The 21383-nt window shown below is 41.1% G+C and overlaps 1 protein-coding gene across 1 annotated transcript in view; it reads left to right on the top strand.

The window, feature by feature from the left end:
- syt6a (synaptotagmin VIa) overlaps positions 1-21383 on the top strand; it is a 55671-nt gene that overhangs the window by 11448 nt on the left and 22840 nt on the right. Inside the window, exon 2 of the mRNA XM_026332750.1 lies at positions 2048-2054. Coding sequence (XP_026188535.1) covers positions 2048-2054 — 7 coding nt within the window. The remainder of the gene's footprint in view (positions 1-2047; positions 2055-21383) is intronic.

Genomic DNA, 21383 nt, shown 5'->3' with positions numbered 1-21383 from the left:
TATCCCTCCCACTAGGGCTGGGAGGGATTATTGAGAATTGAAGCACCCTTTACAATGCAGGATCCATATCATATCAATATATTACCATACCATAATCACTTCATTGCCGCAGAAGTGGCATGCATACCTGAGCCTTTTTACTGCGTCAGCAGTGTGTGCAGTCAGCAGTTCACTAATTCTGCTGTTCTGGGTTTTCATCTATCTTTCTACAGTCATTAATAGATGCAATCAGAGCCACAGTCAAAGTTAACTCAAACAATTGTCTTGGAAATGTGACTCTGCGTTGTGTATATTTTTGGTTAATTACTTATTTAATGGTTAGATAAATAACTACAAAATCTTAAAAAATACAGGCACACTGCACCTTTAATAATGACTCTGCACTTTTGTCTTCTATCTAATTTCTATTACATGTCTGGCAATGTTGTTTAGTCTATGAAATGTCAAGAAGAGCAAAAAAAAGAAAACATCTTTTCCAGTTTCTTGGAATCAATGATCTGTAAGTCATATTTTGCCCTACCTATATGATATTTCAGAATAACATAGAAAAGCAGCACACTCTGGAGCCACCAGATTTCAGGCATTTTTGCTTCAAAAGGACCGAAATCATTAATTTATTTATATTTATCTTTTTTTTAATCAAAAAATTCACTTGACTTATCCAATTCTATTATTGTGCCAATATAGTGTTAATAATTAGGCCTATGTTCAAGTATGCAAGATATGTTCTGTCACGAGTCCCCTTGGGACTTCCTGCTGGGAGACCCTTTATTTTGTAGAGACTTCCTTTTCCCTGTGCTCTGGTCCCCGGCAGCGTTATGTTCGTTAGTTTTGTGCATTGCTTTCACCTGTGTTCGATTACCTCTTGTGTTCTCCCTATTTATACCTGCCTCTTTCCTTTGGCGAAGCATTAGTTGTATATAGTTTGTGTTTGAGAGTGAATGTGTCTTCGTAGTCCCGACCGTCTTACCCGGTCTTGGGAACTTACCGTCTCACTCGGTTTATGTGTATTTGTGCCCTGGAGTTCCCAGGAGGAATTAAAACCTGTGTTGTCCTGCAATTGGGTCCTACCTTTTTTCCCACACCTTCACACCGACACCGGCTCGTGACATGTTCGGGTGTGAGCACATATTTTTGGTCAATTTGATCGTCAGATATTTCTCACAATCTGGTCAACAGTCTGTTAAATAATATACAAACGGACAGAATATACATTTTTGTACGTAGGTGATAAGGTAAATGCAATATATCACATAAATCACTTCTCATTGGTAAAAATAAGTATTATGAGCTATTTACTGATATGCTTACACTTCAGAGAACAGCTTTGGCATTCACTTGGAGACATCTTGTGCCATAGTGAGTTACTAAAATTCACCATCCTTTTCACTAGGTATGGCTCTCCACCAAATCCTGAGGGAAATATGTGCCTCTTTAGCTGCTAAATGCACCACCGTGTTCAGCTGCAAGTCATGAACCATGACTCTATTTGGTGCTAAACAGGTAGTGCACCGTGAGGTTTTAAAGCCTTTTCTCTGAGAAGTGACCTCTTTCATATCACATATATTCAACTGACCCACTGTTAATACAAACAAGCATATTAAATGTTACTTGTTTTTACATTGTTGTACAGCTGCCAGTGATTGAATCCTCTTTTAGAAAACTTACTGTAGACCCAAATTCAGTGTGGGTTCACTCCAGGTTAAAATGTGCATCCCGATGAACCAACAGGTTAATGAGTCCTACACAATGTAAAGATAATACAGCATTCTTACAGCCACAACCACTGTGGCATTTGTCCAAGGCTGAAGAGAGACTGTGTCAGTGTTGGAGTGCTGCCCTGCAGTCAGAGTGGAGTAGGTCTGTCACAGTCAGAGAGGAAATGGACACACTCTCCATGGATTGCTCACTATTTGAAGGAGAAGCCCTGTAATACCCAGGCTCAGTCTGACCTAATCAGACACACTGATATTTACCTATGTGAGTCAGCAAAAAGCTTCTTATGAAAATGCTGATTTTGCAGTGATGGTGATGATTACAGATGCAGCAGTTAGGTCTGTGGCCAGTCAACAAACCATCCATCAATTTTTCTATAGTATTTAGTCCAGTTCGGGGTCATGAATGTGGGGGCCAATCCCAGCTGTCACTGGGTGAAAGGCAGGGTAGACCCTGGACAGATCAGCCATCTATCACAGGACTGACATATAAAGGACAAACGCTCTACTATTCCTTCACGGAAGCAGAGAAAATATCGACAATTCCCTGAAAATGCTTTTATCCTTTCTTCTCTGGAGAGTCCTTACTAAAGTCACTCCTTTAACCTTCTCCACATCCTTGCCCAGTTAACCCACAGTTTCAGGTCAGCCCTGCTGATGCATGGCAGGATTTCAGGCAGCTAGGTTAAATCCCCTCCAGTAAATAGCCGAGTGGATTTTTATTTAGTTTTTTATTCTCAAAGCACTAGCGCCTGAGGAGCATAGTCCTCCAGCCTGAGCTCAGGTCTCTTTGAACTTAGATTTTCTGGCTAGGTCACCAGCCATAAGCAGATCTAGTGTGTTGTTGAGACCTAAGAGGACAGGAGGCTTTTGAATGGTTCATTAGAAAGATGAATTGTGTTGAGTGTGTCCTCAGTGAGCATTGACCTTGGAGGTACCACAGCATTTCACCACAGCAAGTTATGAATGTATACAGGCAGTTGCTTTCTCCACATTCACCAATAGCAAGGGACCATGTCAACCCCCTGAACAGAATGAAAAGTTTACTTGTGATGATATTATATTTATGTTCAAATCAAGCAGGTCTGTGTTTGTTTAGCGCTTAATACTACACAGAGATCGCCCTAGAACAGCGGAACAAGGATTCAGAGGTCTAGTTGATTTCCACAAAACAAAGACAAGGCTTTATAAGCACATGCAAAAGGCCTGATTGTTAATTATTTTGTGGTAAAAAGCTACTACTGGGATTAGAAATACATCATGTGAGGTTGGACCTTTGAAATCACCTCCTCTCCTTCACTTTAAAAGCAGAGGACACAGGCAGTGTGACAACTTCATGAAGGAGAGGGTGATAAGGAGCAATAGGCCACAAGAGCTTCCCTCAAGGGAAGATTTAGGCTTCTGTATTTTCTTCTGCAAAGGGCAATGAGTAAAAATTTGAAATTACAAAATCCTGAAAGCAGAAAATGATTTCTCTATTCCAGGAAAACTATTACCTGTTTATTGCATCTGCTAGAAATGTGCATTTTGGTAAGGCAAGATAAAGCAATGGAGCTTTATTTATATAGCACCTTTCAAACATAGAGATAATACAGTGTGCTTTACAGAGGCAAAGTAAAGCTTTAACAACATTAAAAACAATAAACATTAAAAACCAGATGAAAACCAATTATGAGAAAACAAAATAAACTGAAAAAAGTGAAATGTTATTAATGAGTTTCCAGGATTTATCTGTACTGCATAAAAATGAAAAGCGGCATTTGGGAATAGGCACCATGACATCTAAACCCTGAGAGCTCAATTTAAGAGTTATCAGGGCTTGGCTTACATATTTTGTCATTCTTTTCATTGCTGGTTTTCCAACACGTATTTTACTAAAGTGCCTTCATAAGCCACAATAAGAAATAAATAGTGTGTCCTAGATGTGTCTTGGCATGTAATTCATTTTTTAGTGACCCCTGGAAACTTTTGCCATGGTGTTCTGTCTGACTTGCAGCACTTATGTGATTACAATTTTCCCCTTAATGCAGCACGTGGTTTCAAAATTTTAGGGGCATCATACATCTATAACAAAAGGAAAATGAATTTTAAAAACAAAGACCGAAAATTGAACCTGAAGGATTTTTGCTTCATGTAACTGTATAAATGGTATTTGCAGATAGAGGCTAGAACAAGATTGCTGTATGTCTTAGGTGTGTACAGACCGAGAAAGAGTATCAGTGCAGACTCTTGAAACATCCAGGCGAACATCATGGGAGTGCTGAACAAAGATGGCTCAGTATGCTTCTTGAAAAGTGATGTTCTCATTTTCAATTAGAGCAAATGTGAAAAAGTTAAAGAAGATATTGATTATAACATGCTTCTTTTCCTTATTCCTTTCAGATTGCTTCAGGCAACATTTAAAAGCAGATAAAATCAACTTACACATTTACAGGTGAAGAGACTTAAGCAACAAAATCTTTGATTTTTGACATGATTACCCCACATTTCATCAGGGAATGACTATCAAAGTCCATAGTGCAGCTATACAGTAGCAAAATTTCCATAATTTTCTTTAGCACTCTAGTCAGTCATGGAAGTAGTGGCCTATTCAGGTCTTTTTTTAGAATATAACCCCATATAAATCAATTTTTTAATTTTCTGATGCATCAGCACATAAGCTGTGTTTCCTGTTGCAGATAGCTATTTTGGAGCAACATTTATCAGCTTTATACACAGAAAGGTAGTGATTCCATCTTGGTTTCCTCTGAATGGTCACAAGATAAACCTGAAGACTCATAAGATTAATAATGAGAGAAAAGAAGAAAAAATGAAGATAGTTCTTGGCCTGTACACAGTACGGGAGAAAACAGCAACTGAATGCCCTGCCATTACCTCTTTATTTATATAGGTAACATCAGATTCACAAAATTTCTGTTTTAGTGGCTCAGCGACAGAGTTCTGGACGCCGCAATTCAGCTAGCCGGGCTAACCGTGTTTCGTGCCGACAGAAATGTAGCTCTGTGCAGAAAGACTCGCGGTAGTGCTGTGTGTGTTTTACATCAACACGGAATGGTGTAATGACTCTGTGCTAGCTACTGTTCATCGCTAGTGGAGTTTGTGACTGTTAGATGCAGACCTTTTTATTTAACCCGGGAATTCACCACCACTTTCATTGTCGGAGTGTACATTCCACCCAGTGCTAATGCTAAGGAGGCTCTGGGTGAGCCGTACGGAGCTATTAGCGAGCTGCAGAATGCTCACCCCGACGGACTGTTCATCATCGCCTGAGATTTCAATCAGGCAAATCTCAGAACATCCATCCATCCATCTTCTATACCCGCTTTTTCCTGAAAGCCAGGGTCACGGGGATCTGCTGGAGCCTATCCCAGCTCTCTCTTGGGTGAAAGGCAGGGGTACACCCTGGACAGGACCATCAACAATTCCATCAACATGTGGGCTTTGTTACGAGAGGGGCGAACACGCTGGATGTTGTTTACACAAACATTCCCGGCGCGTATCGTGCGGAGCCCTGCCCCCACCTCGGCTATTCAGACCACTTCTCTTTTATGTTGATTCCAGCAACAGACCACTCCTCAGACGCTCTAAACTGGTTATGAAAAAAGGTTCAAACCTGGCCAGCAGGAGCCATCTCTGCTCTTCAGGACTGTTTTGAATGCACTGACTGGGACATGTTTAGGGAGGCTGCGACCAACGGCGACTCTATTGACTTGGAGGAGTACAAGGCATCAGTGTCCAGCTACATCGGGAATTGCATCGATGACGTGACCGTCTCCAAGTCCATCACCATACGCTCCATCCAGAGCCGTGGATGACCGCAAAGTGTGTACGCTGCTAAGATCCAGAGACTCTGCCTTCACAGCTGGAGATAAGGAGGCCCTAAGAACAGCATGGGCTAAACTGTCTCGAGCCATTAGAGAGGCAAAGCGTGCACACTCCCAGAGAATCCACGGCCACTTCCACACTCGGCGCATGTGGCAAGGCATCCAGTCCATCACCAACTACAGGCCAGCACCACCTGCCTGTGACAGTGATGCCTCCCTTCCAGATGTGCTGAACAGCTTCTATGCTCGATTTGAGGTGCGTAACAACGTGACAGCGAGGAAGACCATCCCTTCTTCAGAGGATGAGGTGCTCTGTCTCACCACGGCTGACGTGATTAAAACTCTATGCAGAGTCAACCCACGGAAAGCTGCTGGACCAGACAACATTCCTGGCAGAGTGCTCAGGGAGTATGCAGAACAGCTAGTGGATGTCTTCACAGACATCTTCAACATCTCCCTGAGCAGCGCCGTCGTCCCAACGTGCCTAAAGTCAACCACCATCATCCCTGTGCCAAAGAAGTCTCCAGTGTCCTGTCTCAATGACTACTGTCCTGTCGCACTCACACCCATCATCATGAAGTGCTTCGAGAGGCTCGTCATGAGGCACATTAAGAACCTGCTGCCACCTTCACTTGACCCCATGCAGTTTGTGTATCTTCCAAATCGCTCCACAGACGACGCCATCAGCACAACCCTCCATCTGGCCCTCACACACCTGGATAATAAAGACACTTACCTACGAATGCTGTTCATTGACTTCAGTTCAGCATTCAACACGATCATTCCTCAGCACCTGATCAAGAAACTGAGTCTGTTAGGGATCAACACCTCCCTCTGCAACTGAATCCTGGATTTCCTGACTGGAAGACCTCAGTCAGTCTGGATCGGGAACAGGATCTCCAGGACCACCACATTGAACACTGGAGCTCCTCAGGGCTGTGTAGCAGTCCACTGCTGTTCACTCTGCTGACTCATGACTGTGTAGCAATGCACAGCTCTAATCATGTCATCAAGTTCGCCAATGACGCGACCGTGGTGGGTCTCATCAGCAAGAACAACGAGTCAGCGTATAAAGACGAGGTGCAACAACTAGCAGCCTAGTGTAAAGTCAATAACCTGTCTCTGAACGTCGACAAGACCAAAGCGATGGTTGTTGACTTCAGAAGAGCAAGGAGTGACCATTCTCCGCTGAACATCGATGGGTCCATCGTGGAGATCGTCAAGAGCACCAAATTCCTTGGTGTTCACCTGGATCTCACCTGGTCACTCAACACCAGCTCCATCACCAGGAAAGCCCAGCAGCGTCTCGACTTCCTGCGAAGGCTGAGGCCATCTTCCACCTTCCATCCTGTCCACCTTCTACAGAGGGACCATCGAGAGCATCCTGAGCAGCTGCATCACTGCCTGGTTTGGGAATTGCACCATCTCGGACCGCAAGACCCTTCAGCGTATAGTGAGGACAGCAGAGAAGATCATCGGAGTCTCTCTTCCCTCTATCACAGACATTTACTCCACACACTGCATCCGCAAAGCTAACAGCATTGTGTGATCCCACACACCCCTCACATACACTCTTCGCCCTTCTGCCATCCGGAAAGAGGTACCGAAGCATTTGGACCTGCACAACCAGACTGTTAAGCAGGTTCTTCCCTCAGGCAATCAGGCATCTCAACAGAGAACTGAGCTGAACTGGACACACACACACACACACACACGCACGCACATGCCACTTTACATTTATATTTATATTAATCCTGCTTACACTTGTCACTTTAATATCTGCAATCACTGTACATACTGTTCTTTGCACATTGTCTACCATTGTCTTACCATTATTGTGGCACATTTACTGCTTTTCTTTGCACAGAGTCGGCCTATATGTTGTTGTCTGCACTGTCTTGTCTTGCCTTGTCTTCCTGTGCACTTCTGTTGTATGTTAAGTTCTTAAGAATGCACCTTAAGTATAGTTTAATTTTTCTTAGTTTAATATATATATATTTTTTTTAAATTATAATTTAGTTTTTGTCATTGCTCTATGTTTGTCTGCATCACTGCACTTTGTCTGTGTTCTGTGTAGCACCTCTGGTCTCTTCACTGTGTACTGCGTCTGCTATATATGGTTGAAGTGACAATAAAGCTTCTTTGACTTTGACTTTGACTTTGACATTGTCAAATATTACTACCTAGTAAATGAATGTGACAGAGATCCTTGGGAAAAAAATCAAATTCACCTAAATAGGTTATCAGCTACACATGCACACTTTAAGGCTCAATGAGGGATATCCAGAGATACTGTACATTCTGCTTCTTGCATGTTTCTAAGTGAATTCTACTTTCCTCTTTGTCCCTCAGTCAGATCACTGCTGTTGGGTTGTGAGTTTGCTCTCTTTTGTAGTACAAGCATGGACAATGACACCACAGTCATCCTTTTCTCTGCAAAGGTAGCTGAGACACCATGATGGTGTTTCAGCTGCTTCTGAGACTGCTACTGTATTAGTACCATCTTTAACATCATCACCATCAACCATGAGGGTAATTTAGTGCTTGCAGCTTACTCTGGTATCAGTTTTGTAATATTTTCACCTATTTTCACACGCTTTCTCTAGGTGATGCCCTACATAAATCTCTGCCGTGTCAGTACCTTAAATGACAATACAGGAGAAGTGCAATAATGTTGGAGAGACAACACAACTCCAGTATGTACACATTAATTGTTGCAGACAGTGCACATGCACACTTATGAGTTGTTGGATGGACCAGAGCTTAACTTCGACCTATGACTACAGACCCAAGAGTCAGGTTATGACCCTCATTGCTCTGGAGAACCTCCTCTTCAGTCTCATGTTTGCTTTAAATCAATGCTGTGTAGTCCTTGCATTTGTAATGAGGAAGCTGTGTGACTGACCTTGGCCCATCACCTCTTAGAAACAGATGAAATCCAACACCGTATACTCACAATTACTGGTGTTCACATATAAACAAATCTTTTACAATGAATCTTGAGACACAACCAATGATACTCAACCTCTATTGTTTCTGTCTGAATCTGGAGCTTTTAGCATCAGGGCTCCACCAATGAAGCCAGTGTTGACAGCCCAGGTATGGCTCAAAGTTGATTATTTTCTTGTTAAATGCATGTTAAACACATTCTTCTAAATTAGCAATCATATTTCTTGATATGTGTAGAAATGTACATGGGTTACTATATAAATCAGTAGACATGTCATTACAGGAAAAAGAACTACTAGTAGTAGTAGTTCATCACTATTAATTCTTTAGTTTTCTGCATGTATATTTAAAGTTAATTTGTGTCACTGGTAAAACATGTCAGTGTTTTTCTATTGTATAGATGGCAATCACTGCACTCCAGCTCTACTGAGAAATGTAACTCATTGTTTAAACCATAAATACATGCAGGTTGGATTGATTGGTGACTTGAAATTTCCAATAGGTAGTTGTCTGTCTTTAGTTCAGCTTTGTGATAGACTGTGATCTGTGCAGGGTGTACCCTGACCTTGTCATGATGTGTTGGGTCCTTCGCTTCTCCTTCTCCAGCACACCACCATCACACAACAGAATGTTCCAACACCAAAGATGGGCCCAGCAGATCCAGCGGGGGAAGCGCTCGTAGAGCGCCCTTTAAAGGAGAATATCGTCACTCTCCAGTTTTGCCTAAAGTTCTCCCTGGACTATCAGCTAGCACTCTCCGCATGCAGCCAACAGCAGCGGTGCCTGCTGCTCCTACGACCCGGCCTTCCGGAAGAGAGCGTTAGGAGGTGGTCCGAGCTTTTCTCCGTCCTACACGCCCTGCTGGAGGAAGGCAGTGACCAGCAACTCCCGATCCACGAGGCCAAGCGGAGATGCCTCGCGGCGCTTCAACTCCCGTCGCCGGCGTCTCAGCTCTCCACACCGCTGGCTCTCCTGGTTTACTTGGACCAAGACACCACTCGCCTCAGTCCTGGTTCCTTTTCCCCTGTCTCCTCGAGGGGTCGTTCACCAGAGCGGTCCCGTGCTCCAGGCCTACCCAGAGGCCCAATCCTAAAGCAGCCCCGGATGTCAGTCCGCTCAAGGGGCCGTCCTCCCGACCGGTCCAGAACCCACGCCTGCCTGAGAGGCTGTCCTCCCAAACGGCCTCGGACCTACGCCTGCCTGAGGAACCATCCTCCTAAATGGCTCAGGACTTATGTTTGCCCAAGGGGCCATCCACCCGAGCTGCTCCGGACTTTGTTCGCTCAAGGGGCCGACCTCGCCGACAACCCAGGACTCTGCTCTGTCAGAGCCATGGTTGGGATTATGTTGCCTTGTGGGGGTCCTTGAAGAGGATCCCCAGACTTAGCCTGTCATGATGTGCTGTTTCTGGTTGGACTTTAATTTTGGTGCCTGAGTTCCTGTTATCATATGTTAGTCCCAGGTAGCTTTATTTCTCGTTAGTTCATAGTTTTCACCTGTGTTTAATCAATCTTCGGTTCTGTCTATATATACCTTTCTTTGTTCCTTGTTGGAGCATTAGCTGACATTAGTTACTAGCCATGGATTCCTTTTTGCCTGCCTGTCCTCGCCAGAGTGGCATTTGTTCCGGACAGGGATTTACTTGTTTTTTGTGCCTGAGCCCTGGAAGATTCAGGTGTAATAAAATATACTTTGTGTCCTGCATTTGGATCCTTCACCTCTCCTTCTCCAGCACACCACCACCACACAACAGCCTTTTGCCCAGTGTCAGCTGTTCCAGCACTGTAATTATTTAGACTAATGTGATTTGCTGTGCTACTAAGAGTTTATTTAGTATTTATATCCTCAACACTGTGTCAAATACATCATCTTTCAAAGTTTAATCAGAATTGGGACACTTACACCAGAGAGATCTGAGTTTAACATTAATTACATCACCATCACTATTCGTGTGTGATTTAGTAAAATATAATCTACGTTGGGGACAGCAGTTTTTCTATCTGACAGTCCAGCTTCTGTATACTGTGCTCAGTTACATACTGGCATTTGTTGAGCTAACACTCATCAGCAATCTACCTTTAGCTGAGGCATCACTATCCCTCTACTTACACCCATTTATGCCCCATCAAGGCCCTGTCCAGCTCCTGTCAGCCAATTGTCATGCAGCTTGCTTCTTATAAACCAATCTGTCATGCCTTGTTAATGTTTAAAGGGTATTGTTGTGCATGCTGTCTGCAGCAGCTACGGCACATGAAGCTGAAGGATGTGTTCCAACTAGAGGGCTGCTGGATTATGGTTGCATCTGTTTCTTTGTATCTTTTCTGCTTGCACATATAGTACTGGATTTGATAGTAAAAGTAAAGTAAAAAGTAAATAAAAAAATAATGAAATGAGTGCAGTAAATCAAAATCACAATAAGCTATACACTATGTGCTGTTTATGCTTTGAAAAAACTGAAATTAAAAATTGAAAATATATCTAAAATGATACACGATGCATCTGTCAGCAGGACAGCATTGTTTGATTGTGCCTTCAAACACAGTTTTGGGGAACTGTTGAGTCACAGCTCCGTTGAGCCCAGTGTTCCCTTAGCTCTCAGCAGTGATGAATTTATGAGTTTCTTTACAAATAAAATCACAACTATTAGAGATAAAATTCAGCAGATGCTTCCTATACCTGCAATAAATGAATCTTTTACTACAGTAGCTCTTGAATCATCTGTAGGACCTCAGTTATGTTTAGACTGCTTCTCTCCTATAGATCTCTCTGAATTTACATCAGTAGTTGCTTCATCGAAATCATCAACGTGTCTCTTGGACCCCATCCCGACTAGACTGCTTAAAGGCACCCTGCCATTAATGAACTCATCTTTATTGGACTTGGTAAATTTATCTCTAGTATCAGGCTACGTACCACAGGCCTTTAAGACTGCAGTAATCAAACCTTTACTCAAAAAGCCTAGTCTTGATCCAGGAGTCTTGGCTAATTATAGACCAATATCCAACCTGCCATTTATTTCTAAAATCCTAGAAAAAGCTGTTGCTAAGCAGCTATCAGACCACTTACACAGGAATGAACTATTTGAAGATTTTCAATCACGATTTAGAGCACATCATAGTACAGAAACAGCACTGTTGAAAGTTACCAACGATCTTCTCTTAGCCTCAGATAATGGACTTGTTTCGATACTTGTCCTCCTAGACCTTAGTGCAGCATTCGACACCATTGACCACAACATCTTATTACAGAGACTGGAGCATGTGATTGGTATCAGAGGAACAGCGTTAAAGTGGTTCCAGTCCTATTTATCGGACAGATTCCAGTTTGTTCATGTCCATGATGAACCTTCCACACGAACAAAAGTTAGTTATGGAGTTCCACAAGGTTCTGTGCTAGGACCGATTCTGTTCACCCTGTACATGCTTCCTTTAGGATATATCATTAGGAAGCACTCTATTAATTACCACTGCTATGCGGATGACACTCAGTTATATCTATCTATTAAACCTGTTAACACAAACCAGTTAACCAGACTTCAAGCCTGTCTAACTGACATAAAGGCCTGGATGACCAGTAACTTTTTACTTTTAAACTCAGAGAAAACAGAAGTCATTATATTTGGGCCTAAAAATCTCAGAAATAACTTTTCTAAAATTATAGCTACTCTAGATGGCATAGCCCTGGCCTCCAGCACTACTGTAAAAAACCTTGGAGTTATTTTTGACCAGGACATGTCCTTTAACTCACACATAAAACAAATTTCTAGAACTGCATTCTTTCACCTGCGCAACATTTCCAAAATTATGAACATCCTGTCTCAAAACGATGCAGAAAAACTAGTCCATGCATTTGTTTCCTCAAGGCTAGATTACTGTAACTCATTACTATCTGGATGTCCTAATATCTTAATAAAAAGCCTCCAATTAATCCAGAATGCCGCAGCCAGAGTCCTGACAGGAACTAGCAAGAGAGATCATATTTCTCCTATATTGGCTTCTCTTCATTGGCTCCCTGTAAAATATAGAATAGAATTTAAAATCCTTCTTCTCACATACAAATCCCTTCATAATCAAGCTCCTTCATACCTTAAAGACCTCATAGTACCATATTATCCCAATAGACCACTTCGCTCTCAGAGTGCAGGCCTACTTGTGGTTCCCAGAGTTCTCAAAAGCAGAATGGGAGGCAGAGCCTTTAGCTATCAAGCTCCTCTCCTGTGGAACCAGCTCTCAGCCTGGGTTCAGGAGGCAGACACTCTCTGTACTTTTAAGGCTAGACTTAAAACCTTCCTCTTTGACAAAGCATATAGTTAGGGCTGGCTTCAGGCAACCCTGAACCATCCCTTAGTTAGTTATGCTGCTATAGGCCTAGACTGCCCGAGGACCATCGGTGCACTGAGCTCCCCTACCCTAACCCCCCCCCCCTCCCTTCCCCTCCTCTCTCTTCTCTCCTCCCACCTCATGTATATTCCACCATTGAATGTCACTAACCTTGTGCTCTCTCTCTCCCCTAGTTTGTGCTCTCTCCCTCTCTCTCTGTTCTCTCTGTACCTTCTGCAGGTGTCCCTGGTCCTGGAGCTGTTTATCGCTGATGTGCAGTTACTGGCCCCACCACCTTGCAGTGTCTATTTGTTGTTTATTGTTGCTGTTCTTTTCTCTCTGCTCTATCCACTCACCCCAACCGGTCGAGGCAGATGGCCGCCCAAACTGAGCCCGGTTCTGCTGGAGGTTTTTTTCTTCCGTTAAAGGGAGTTTTTTCCTCTCCACTGTCGCCAAGTGCTTGCTCATAAGGGAATTGTTGGGTTTTTAGTTTTAGTTTTTGTAAAGTGCCTTGAGATGATTTGTATTGTGATTTGGCGCTATACAAATAAAATTGAATTGAATTGAATTGAATTAGTTTGGGTTAAAATGATTACATTGCTTAGGTTCACTGAGCTTTGTCATAATGGTTACGATATTAAACAAACAGTAAAGCAATAACTGATATTTAATATTAACGCTGTGACATTAACAGAATTTGGCTTTACTGAGCTTTATAGTGACATTTAAGCATGTCATCTCTTTTCCAAAAACCCACTCTGCAAAACTTGGAAATAGACACAGGTAGACACACACACACCAGCTGCAAACAAAGTGGAATAATTAGGAGCTAAGGAGATGGTCTAGACCAAAACCAGAGCTAAAAACGTCATGGTGAACTGAACTGAACTGAACTGATGGTATAACTTTTAGGTTGGAAATATGTAAACAATGAGATATAACCAGATATGTTGCCATAGTGATGGGTGGGTATTTGAACAATCGGATAAAATCCACAAAGATCAATAAGTGCCATGAACGCATTACAGAGGGGATCAGTAGGTGTATTAAGACTGATGCTGAACTCACCCATGATAATAATCTTGTGACACTGGGAAACTAGCAATGTCAAATTATCTGACCGTTTCATAAATGTATGCGTGCTGCATGCATGTTTTCCTGATTAGTTTAAACTGTGTTTCTTGTTTAATTATCAGTGAATGGCAGATGTAATTTGTTTTAGTTTTCAGATCATATCAGTTCACACAGAGAACATTACTGATAAATGCTTCTTATCAGTAGCAGTGCAACATGTCAAGCAGCTCAATCATCTTTAGAACAGGAGCTTTGTAGCTGCCGCCTGTTGTAAGATTTTGTAGTAAACAAATATATGTCTGTCTTTCACATTATCTTTAATTTTTATTAAATGTAACACATTTCACCATATCCTGTTTTCAAAGTTTTGTTATAGAAAAAACATAAACATTTTTTCTTTAAAAAATTGACAGTTGTGTTCACTCTAACCTCCTTCCTATAAAGACTTTGTTTTCTATACATTACTGCTGCACCACTAGCTGACGCCCTCCATTTCTACTGTCATAGTGACTACAGCGCTAATGGGCTTTGTCTTTTTAGTTATACTATATTACAGAATTATAACAAAGTTTTAAAACATTTTGAAGGAGTATTTTAGCAGAGTACATAAAGCATTAGTAAACAAGTAGTTTCTGGGATCACAATTTGCAATGCTTGCCACCTGCACCATTACATGTGTGCAGTGCTTCTGATATAATTAATTTTTCAGTGTTGCACAACTAATTGATTTGAAGGTGTTCCTGCAGTTGAAACTCTGATCAGAGAAGCAGTCTCTGCAGACCACAGGCTGTTGAGGAACTGATGCTAATCTAGACAGAGGGAAGACTGGGGAGTTGTATTTTCTTCCCCCACCCCTTCTTCTCTCCACTCTCTCTCTCTTCTCTCTCCCTGTTGAAGATTGTACTGATTGTACTGCAATATGTCGCATGACCGTGGTCAGAGCTGCAGACTGAGGCGCAGTTTCTCCCATGCTTATTAAATCAGTGGTGTGTGCCTTTTGAAGCAATGTGTGGATGTACATGTGTTCATCACAGCAGTTTAGCACAAGCTCTCTTGACAGAACAAAGCAAAAGGCTTGCAAGTGTTGCTCATCAAAAAAGACTCCCCCTTTGATCCCACATGACGCATTTTCATAATCTAATTTTATGTAAAAATAAAGCAACTCTTGTTCTGTTCTAAATGTGTTGTCTGGACATCTATTCAAAGAAAAGCTTTGATATGTATGAGGATACCCTCATTACTATTCATGTTTTTAAACTTATGCATGTTTCCTTTCTTTTGCTGCATTGCCTGTGTTTTTAGGTAGCAAGTATATTTCCCTACTGTGTTTCTCTTTGCTCTTCTCCTTCATGTTTAGTCTCAACAGTGTTTTTTGCAACAGAAGTTGAAGGGGCTTGTGGGTGTCTTATCACTACAAGATTGAAAGGAGAGGCTATTGAGCTTGTTTGACTGTTCGCTGGGCAGAGTGAGGGATCTGCCCCCAGACATTTGCACTACAGCATCCTGCTGACTTGCTTGCTTGCTCACACTGCCATAGAAACAGGGTTCCTGAGTGCAGTGGAAGCTCATTCTGCTCCGGAGCAAGCAAGGGAGAGGATCAGAAGGAGAGAGTAAGGGAAAAAAAGAGACACAGAGAGAAAAAAGAGATACAGGGAGGGAGAAGTGTGTGTGTGTGAGAGAGGGAGAGGGGAGAGAGTGAGGGATCAAGAGAAGAAAAGTGAGAGATCCTGTCACTGGTGAGTACGTGGCTGTCACAGCAGATTGAATCAGTGGTTCAAATTTGATGCTTTTGAGCCTCTTTTTTCTTATTCGCTTTTGACAATTGATTTCTCTGGCTTGGTTTCAGTGCGGCTGAGGTGCTGTGAAACAGGTTGCAGGGTGATAGTTAGTTTGGTGATGTGAGCGGGTGCTCTTCGCTCTCAGGTGCAGAGACGGATGCAGAGCAGCAGCGGCTTTTTTTGTTAACCAGTCATTAACACTGTTGTAACTCCTTAATTTGTAATTTTTGTAACAGTTGTATTTACTCTTGAATAATACATGGTAATAACTACTTCTCTTTTTGTGGCAACCTTTCTGACAGTATCATACTCTATCATTTATGAAGCAGCCTTTTAATATTTGATTAGTTTGGATGTCTGCAGCTGCACTTTCTATCTATCTTACACACCTCTGCCCATTATATCGCTCTCTGAGCACTGAAACTGGCGACATATTGACTTCTCTTTCCACAGCTTTTATCAGTTAACTGAAGTAATGCTGTCTATGGCCCACCTGTGCATTAGAAGTGAAGGGACATACTCATAGCTGAATAGCATTATATGTTAAATCAGTACACCACTGATTTAACATATAAACACATCACCACCATGTGCATGATCACTATTTGTGTATCTGTCTGCTTCTGTGTGCACATGTTTATGTCAGTTTTTTCCTTTTTGCTCATGCTGGGTTTGATCAGCATCCATCATGACACTTTGATGAAGCACCAGAGCTGTGTGGCTAATATGGGGAGAGATACAGCAGGGCACCCTTTGGCTAATGTCAGCCTGAGTGTGGGAAGTTGCGTTATTCTCATCACTGTCTGCCACATTGTCACTTAGGATAATTCAGATGCAAAAATAAACAAAGATTCTTATCTTGAATTTATTAGAAAGTGTCATTGGAAATATCTGATGCAAAAATTTACATGTTATGTAAAGCAAAGCATTAATCCTCTTTATGTTTATCTCTGCGGTTCACTTGGATTCCCTGCCTCTCTTCACCTGTTCCTACTGTACAGTTATATATTTCTCCCCCTCCAGCAGCAATAGCTTTGGGAGGCTGAATTAAACAAATCCAGCCAGCCTTATCAGTTTTCCACTGGCTCCTGCCATGACTGGACCCCAGTGGCCCTTCCTGGCAGGCTGTGTATGTGTGTATTTGTGGATGTGTATGCACATGGTTACTAAGCCCATGTGACTGAGTGCATGCATGCATGTGAGTGGGTGTGCGTTGTGAGCAGTGCTGACATGATTGTGTGTGATCAGAATAGCCACAGGGGTCGTTTGTTGTTCTTTGTGAGCAGATTCTGGGATTTTGGCATTTTGGCTTTTTTCCTCTCTCTTGTGATATGATTTATGAGTTCTTGTTAAAATGTCACTCAGTAAGACTGGACTGTAAACGTCCCTGAGCGGGAGCCTAGTGTGTGAACAATAGCGCACAGTGGTGTGATAAACCCAGTAAAGCATACAGCTGGGGATGCATGGCTGCAGGATGGGTGAGACAATGCTGAGCTCTCTGATGGGCCCTTCCAGGCTCATTTTGTTTCAATACTATATAAAATTGGGCAGACTTTTGACAGCCCTCTGGCCTGGATCAATATGCCGGCTGTCCACAAGGGGAAACAATATCGCTCTTGTAAACAAGGGGATATGTTATACTGACAAATAATTGCACTTGTTTAGCGGAAGCACAACAAGCTTATGTTAAATAAAGCACCTGAGAGAAGAGGAGAATCCTGTGTTCATGAATTGGTCAAATGTTGCATGTCTGAGAAAAGCAAGCAAAAAAGGCAAAAGCAGCAAGTAGGGATAGGCTCTGATCCATTTTGATGAACACCTGGATTTGTTAAGATTGACAGCCTATGAATCCCTTACCAAAATTTCATTCATCCTCTCTCTTTGATAGTCTCTTTTGCCTTTTTGTGAGTTGAGATACCATTAAGACTGACTGCTTAAATGTTTATTAGTGGATACACCAAAGCCACCAAAGTCAACAAAACACCTGCAAAATGAGAATCGCACGAGAGTACTTATGACAGCAACAAATCTCAGACATATCTATTTACCATACACAGCACGTTAAGGTAGGAATTTGTGGTCCACTTTATTCTGTGACCTGTTAAACTATAGTTCTTCAATTTTTTTACACTACTGCCATGGTGTGCACAGAAGGGCTTATAGCATATGGTCACAGACCTATAATGAATGAATTGCATGTATTTATTTAAGCCAACAAATTATCTTTGTTGTATCTAAGTGTTTGATTTGAGCAGTGTTGCTAGAAGAAAATTCTTTGATTTACTCTATTTACTTTTGCAGAATGATAGAAAAAGTTGATAATATTTCCGCTGTGGTGTTCATTCCTGCTTCTGCACCTGGGATGGGGTGTCAGAAGTCAATAAATTTTACATTTGTTAATTATATTGTGTCATTTAAATGCAATTCAGAGATGTGAAGAGTTAATCATTCAGGTTGTTTGTAAATAAAAAAAATAAATAAGAACTTAAATTTGTGTAAAGGAACTTCAGACTTGACAGAGATCCTGTCACACATGAGGTGGGGAGGGGTGCATACTGATGTCTCAAGCAGGAAGTAAAAACTAATTTTGTTTAAATTACAGAAGTGATTAACTGATCATCAAAATACAATATTTTTTCTAAAATTACATTTACATTCTATTTTTATTTGCAAGAAAATAAATAAACCTAGTGGCAACAAGAGTAGAAATAGTTTAAAAGCCTTCATATAATCAAGCATTGTTTCTTATTTTAAGTCACAACCTGATGATGTTGTTGGACACTGTGATTTCTTTTCAAACACCACCAGCAGAGATAATACCAAAACACTTTTAAGGCACGCTTTCACTGTTGTTAACCATTACCTGTCAACCCAAAAAGTTAATAAACTAATTTTCAATAGTGGAAGTTGCCTCAGAGAATATTTTACAGGACAGAGCAATGCTTTTGTGGGGGAGCTGACCTTAAACAACAGAAAATATGCATCAGTCTGTGATTCTTTTTCTGCAATGTGAAAAAGTTTTGGAGTGAATTTGGTTTTAAACAATAATATACCTATACTGAGCTGCGTCTGCATTGCATAGTCATTTATCGTTCAGCATGATCTGATGGATCAACGTAGATATAGCGAGGAAAAATTAGTGGATTCAGCAGCTAAACCCTTGCAGGTAAACCGCTTTGCTGAGCAGTGCTGGAGTTCCTGTTAGCTCAATAATGCTCCTGTCATGATAAAATGTTTTGTGCTGGCCATTTTTCTTGTAATCAGCTGAGCTAAAATGCATCATGAGGTGACTTCTGAGCATGTGAGTCCCAAATGTCAGAGATGATTCAATAAAGTCAGAATGATGGATGCATCACTTCTTCATGCTGACTTGCTGTTTGATGCCATCATCCACAGTTCCAAGGCCAAAAGTCTGGTCAAACCAAGATCCCGCCTGCCCAATGAAATGTGATGGCATTTTGTACTCTACGAAAGGGTTGCAGAACATAATTTGATGTGTCCTTGACACATAAAGCGACACCTTATATTGAATAACGAGCAGCCAGCTGAGATTCAAGGACTGTTTCTGTCTAAATGAGCTTTGTCTAAATGATACTTCCAAAGGTATCTCCCCACAAGCTGAACAATTTCAACAACAAAAGTACATATTAATATTATACTATATCATATTATGCACATTCATTAACTCACTCAACTATTTGAAGAGGCATTTAAGAACGTGTGAAAATGTATTATCATTTTAATTATGTTTCACCCCCATAGTTTTGCTAAACTTTATCAGACATTACGAAGCTTTAGCATCTTCCTACTTCCTTCACATCATTCACATCCACCCTTTACACAAGACTGGGCAGCTGCTAGTCATTATTTTTCATTATGAACAGTGGTAATATTTCAGTGCAATGAAGCATTTTCAGTGTAGAAAAAGCTTTCATCATGCAATACCAGGCCCATATAACTTCTGTCTTTAATGAATGTAGCACATCCATTTAAAATCCCTTTCGATGAAAACTGAAGACTGAAAATAAGCTATTTTTACAGGGCCTGTCTATAGCCTGCAGAATTTTTGTGACACCTCTGGAAACATCCATACAGTGGCAATTTTCAACAGATTTACAAAGAGATGTACAACAAATAAAATAGAAAAGGAAAGAAAGGATAATCAAAACATTTCACATATACGAATACATATTTACATAAATACACAGACAAACTTACAGTAAATACATACAGATACATATGCGTACCTACATGTAAATATGCATACACATCCACATGCATGCATACCAAGTATGGACAAACTCAGAAAATATGAAAATATTTTGCTGTTCTCTATGGTATGTTTACAGACTTGATTTTAAAGAGGGCATGGACTTAAGATAGGGGACATTCAATATCTGTGCGGCTCAAATAGTGATGTCACGATACTCTATTGAGGCAAGGTGAGTCCTTAGAATAATTAGTAAGTTCAAAGATGAGGAACATAGGTTACACTTTGGCTGATATGTCCAGTAAGTCTCTAATACGTTGGTTAGGTTGGTGCTAGTCCATGTAAAGCTTTAAAAATGATCAGTAAGATTTTAAAATCAATTCTAAGTGTAATCCGACCCAAACAGTTCTAGGGAATCGGTTCTAATAACTATCTAACTGAGGAATGGACCTGAGATCTACAGACCTTAAGGAACATTTTTCTGTTTTCTGTTCACGCCACCAGTAGGAAGGTTAAAGTAATGTATGCCAGCTGATGGTTTCTATAGTGACATCACTTGTGCATGACATTCAACAACAATTTTGTCAAAGGTTTTTGCATTACACTTTGATTCATCAAGATCCATCAAGATCTCTCTGAATTTTCCCCATCAGTTTTTCATCAGTAGGCAGTTTTTTACACTAATAAATTGTTTACACTAATAAAATTAACTAATAAAACTATAAAACTGTTTGTTTTTTAAATGCTTCTATTGAACCACAATTCAAAAACAATCTGATTTTCATTAGTTCATTTTCAGTAAATTTTTATTTATTATTACTTTTGCCAGTTTCAAGTTATTTCAGTGACCGTTGTGGGTTTTTCTACATTTAATGGAAGGGTACCAACAATTGTGTCAACGTGTATTTGAATTCTTCAGAATTCTGGCTGCTGCATTTAGGACTACTTGGAGACATGCAATGGATGAGAAAAAGGGCTCTGATAATTTTCTCAAGATCTGACTGAGAAAGGAACAATTTGATTTTATTTATGATCTTAAGGTGTAAATAACTTGATATGGACAACAACATTTGTTGGTCAAAGCAATGTTTAGAGTCAAAGAAAACACACATATTTTATGCTAATTAATATTTACAGTTTAGATTCCCAGGGTCTTCTGATTTAAACTTCTGATTTGGTTTTATTTAATTGGAGGTTAGGTGCTCATCTCTGCTCTTTGCAGATGATGTGGTTCTGTTGGTTTCATCGAGCCAGGATTTGCAGTGTGCTCTGAGGTGATTTGCAGCCCAGTGTAAAGCAGCTGAGATGAGAATCAGCACCTCCAAGTCTGAGGCCATGGTTCTCAGTTGTGAATTTCCACCTCCGGGTCAAGGAAGAGCTCCTGCCTCAAGTGAAGGAGTTTAAGTATCTCAAGGTCTGTTTCACGAGTGAGGAAAGAATGGAGCATGAGATCAATAGACGTTCTGCGCAGTGTCTGCAGTTATGCGGTTGCTATACTGGTCCGTTGTAGTCAA

The sequence above is a fragment of the Mastacembelus armatus genome, chromosome 7, assembly GCF_900324485.2.
Source record: "Mastacembelus armatus chromosome 7, fMasArm1.2, whole genome shotgun sequence".
Classification (NCBI taxonomy): domain Eukaryota; kingdom Metazoa; phylum Chordata; class Actinopteri; order Synbranchiformes; family Mastacembelidae; genus Mastacembelus; species Mastacembelus armatus.
Note: the sequence above shows the minus strand (reverse complement) of the source record. Positions and strands in the feature narration are given on the sequence as shown.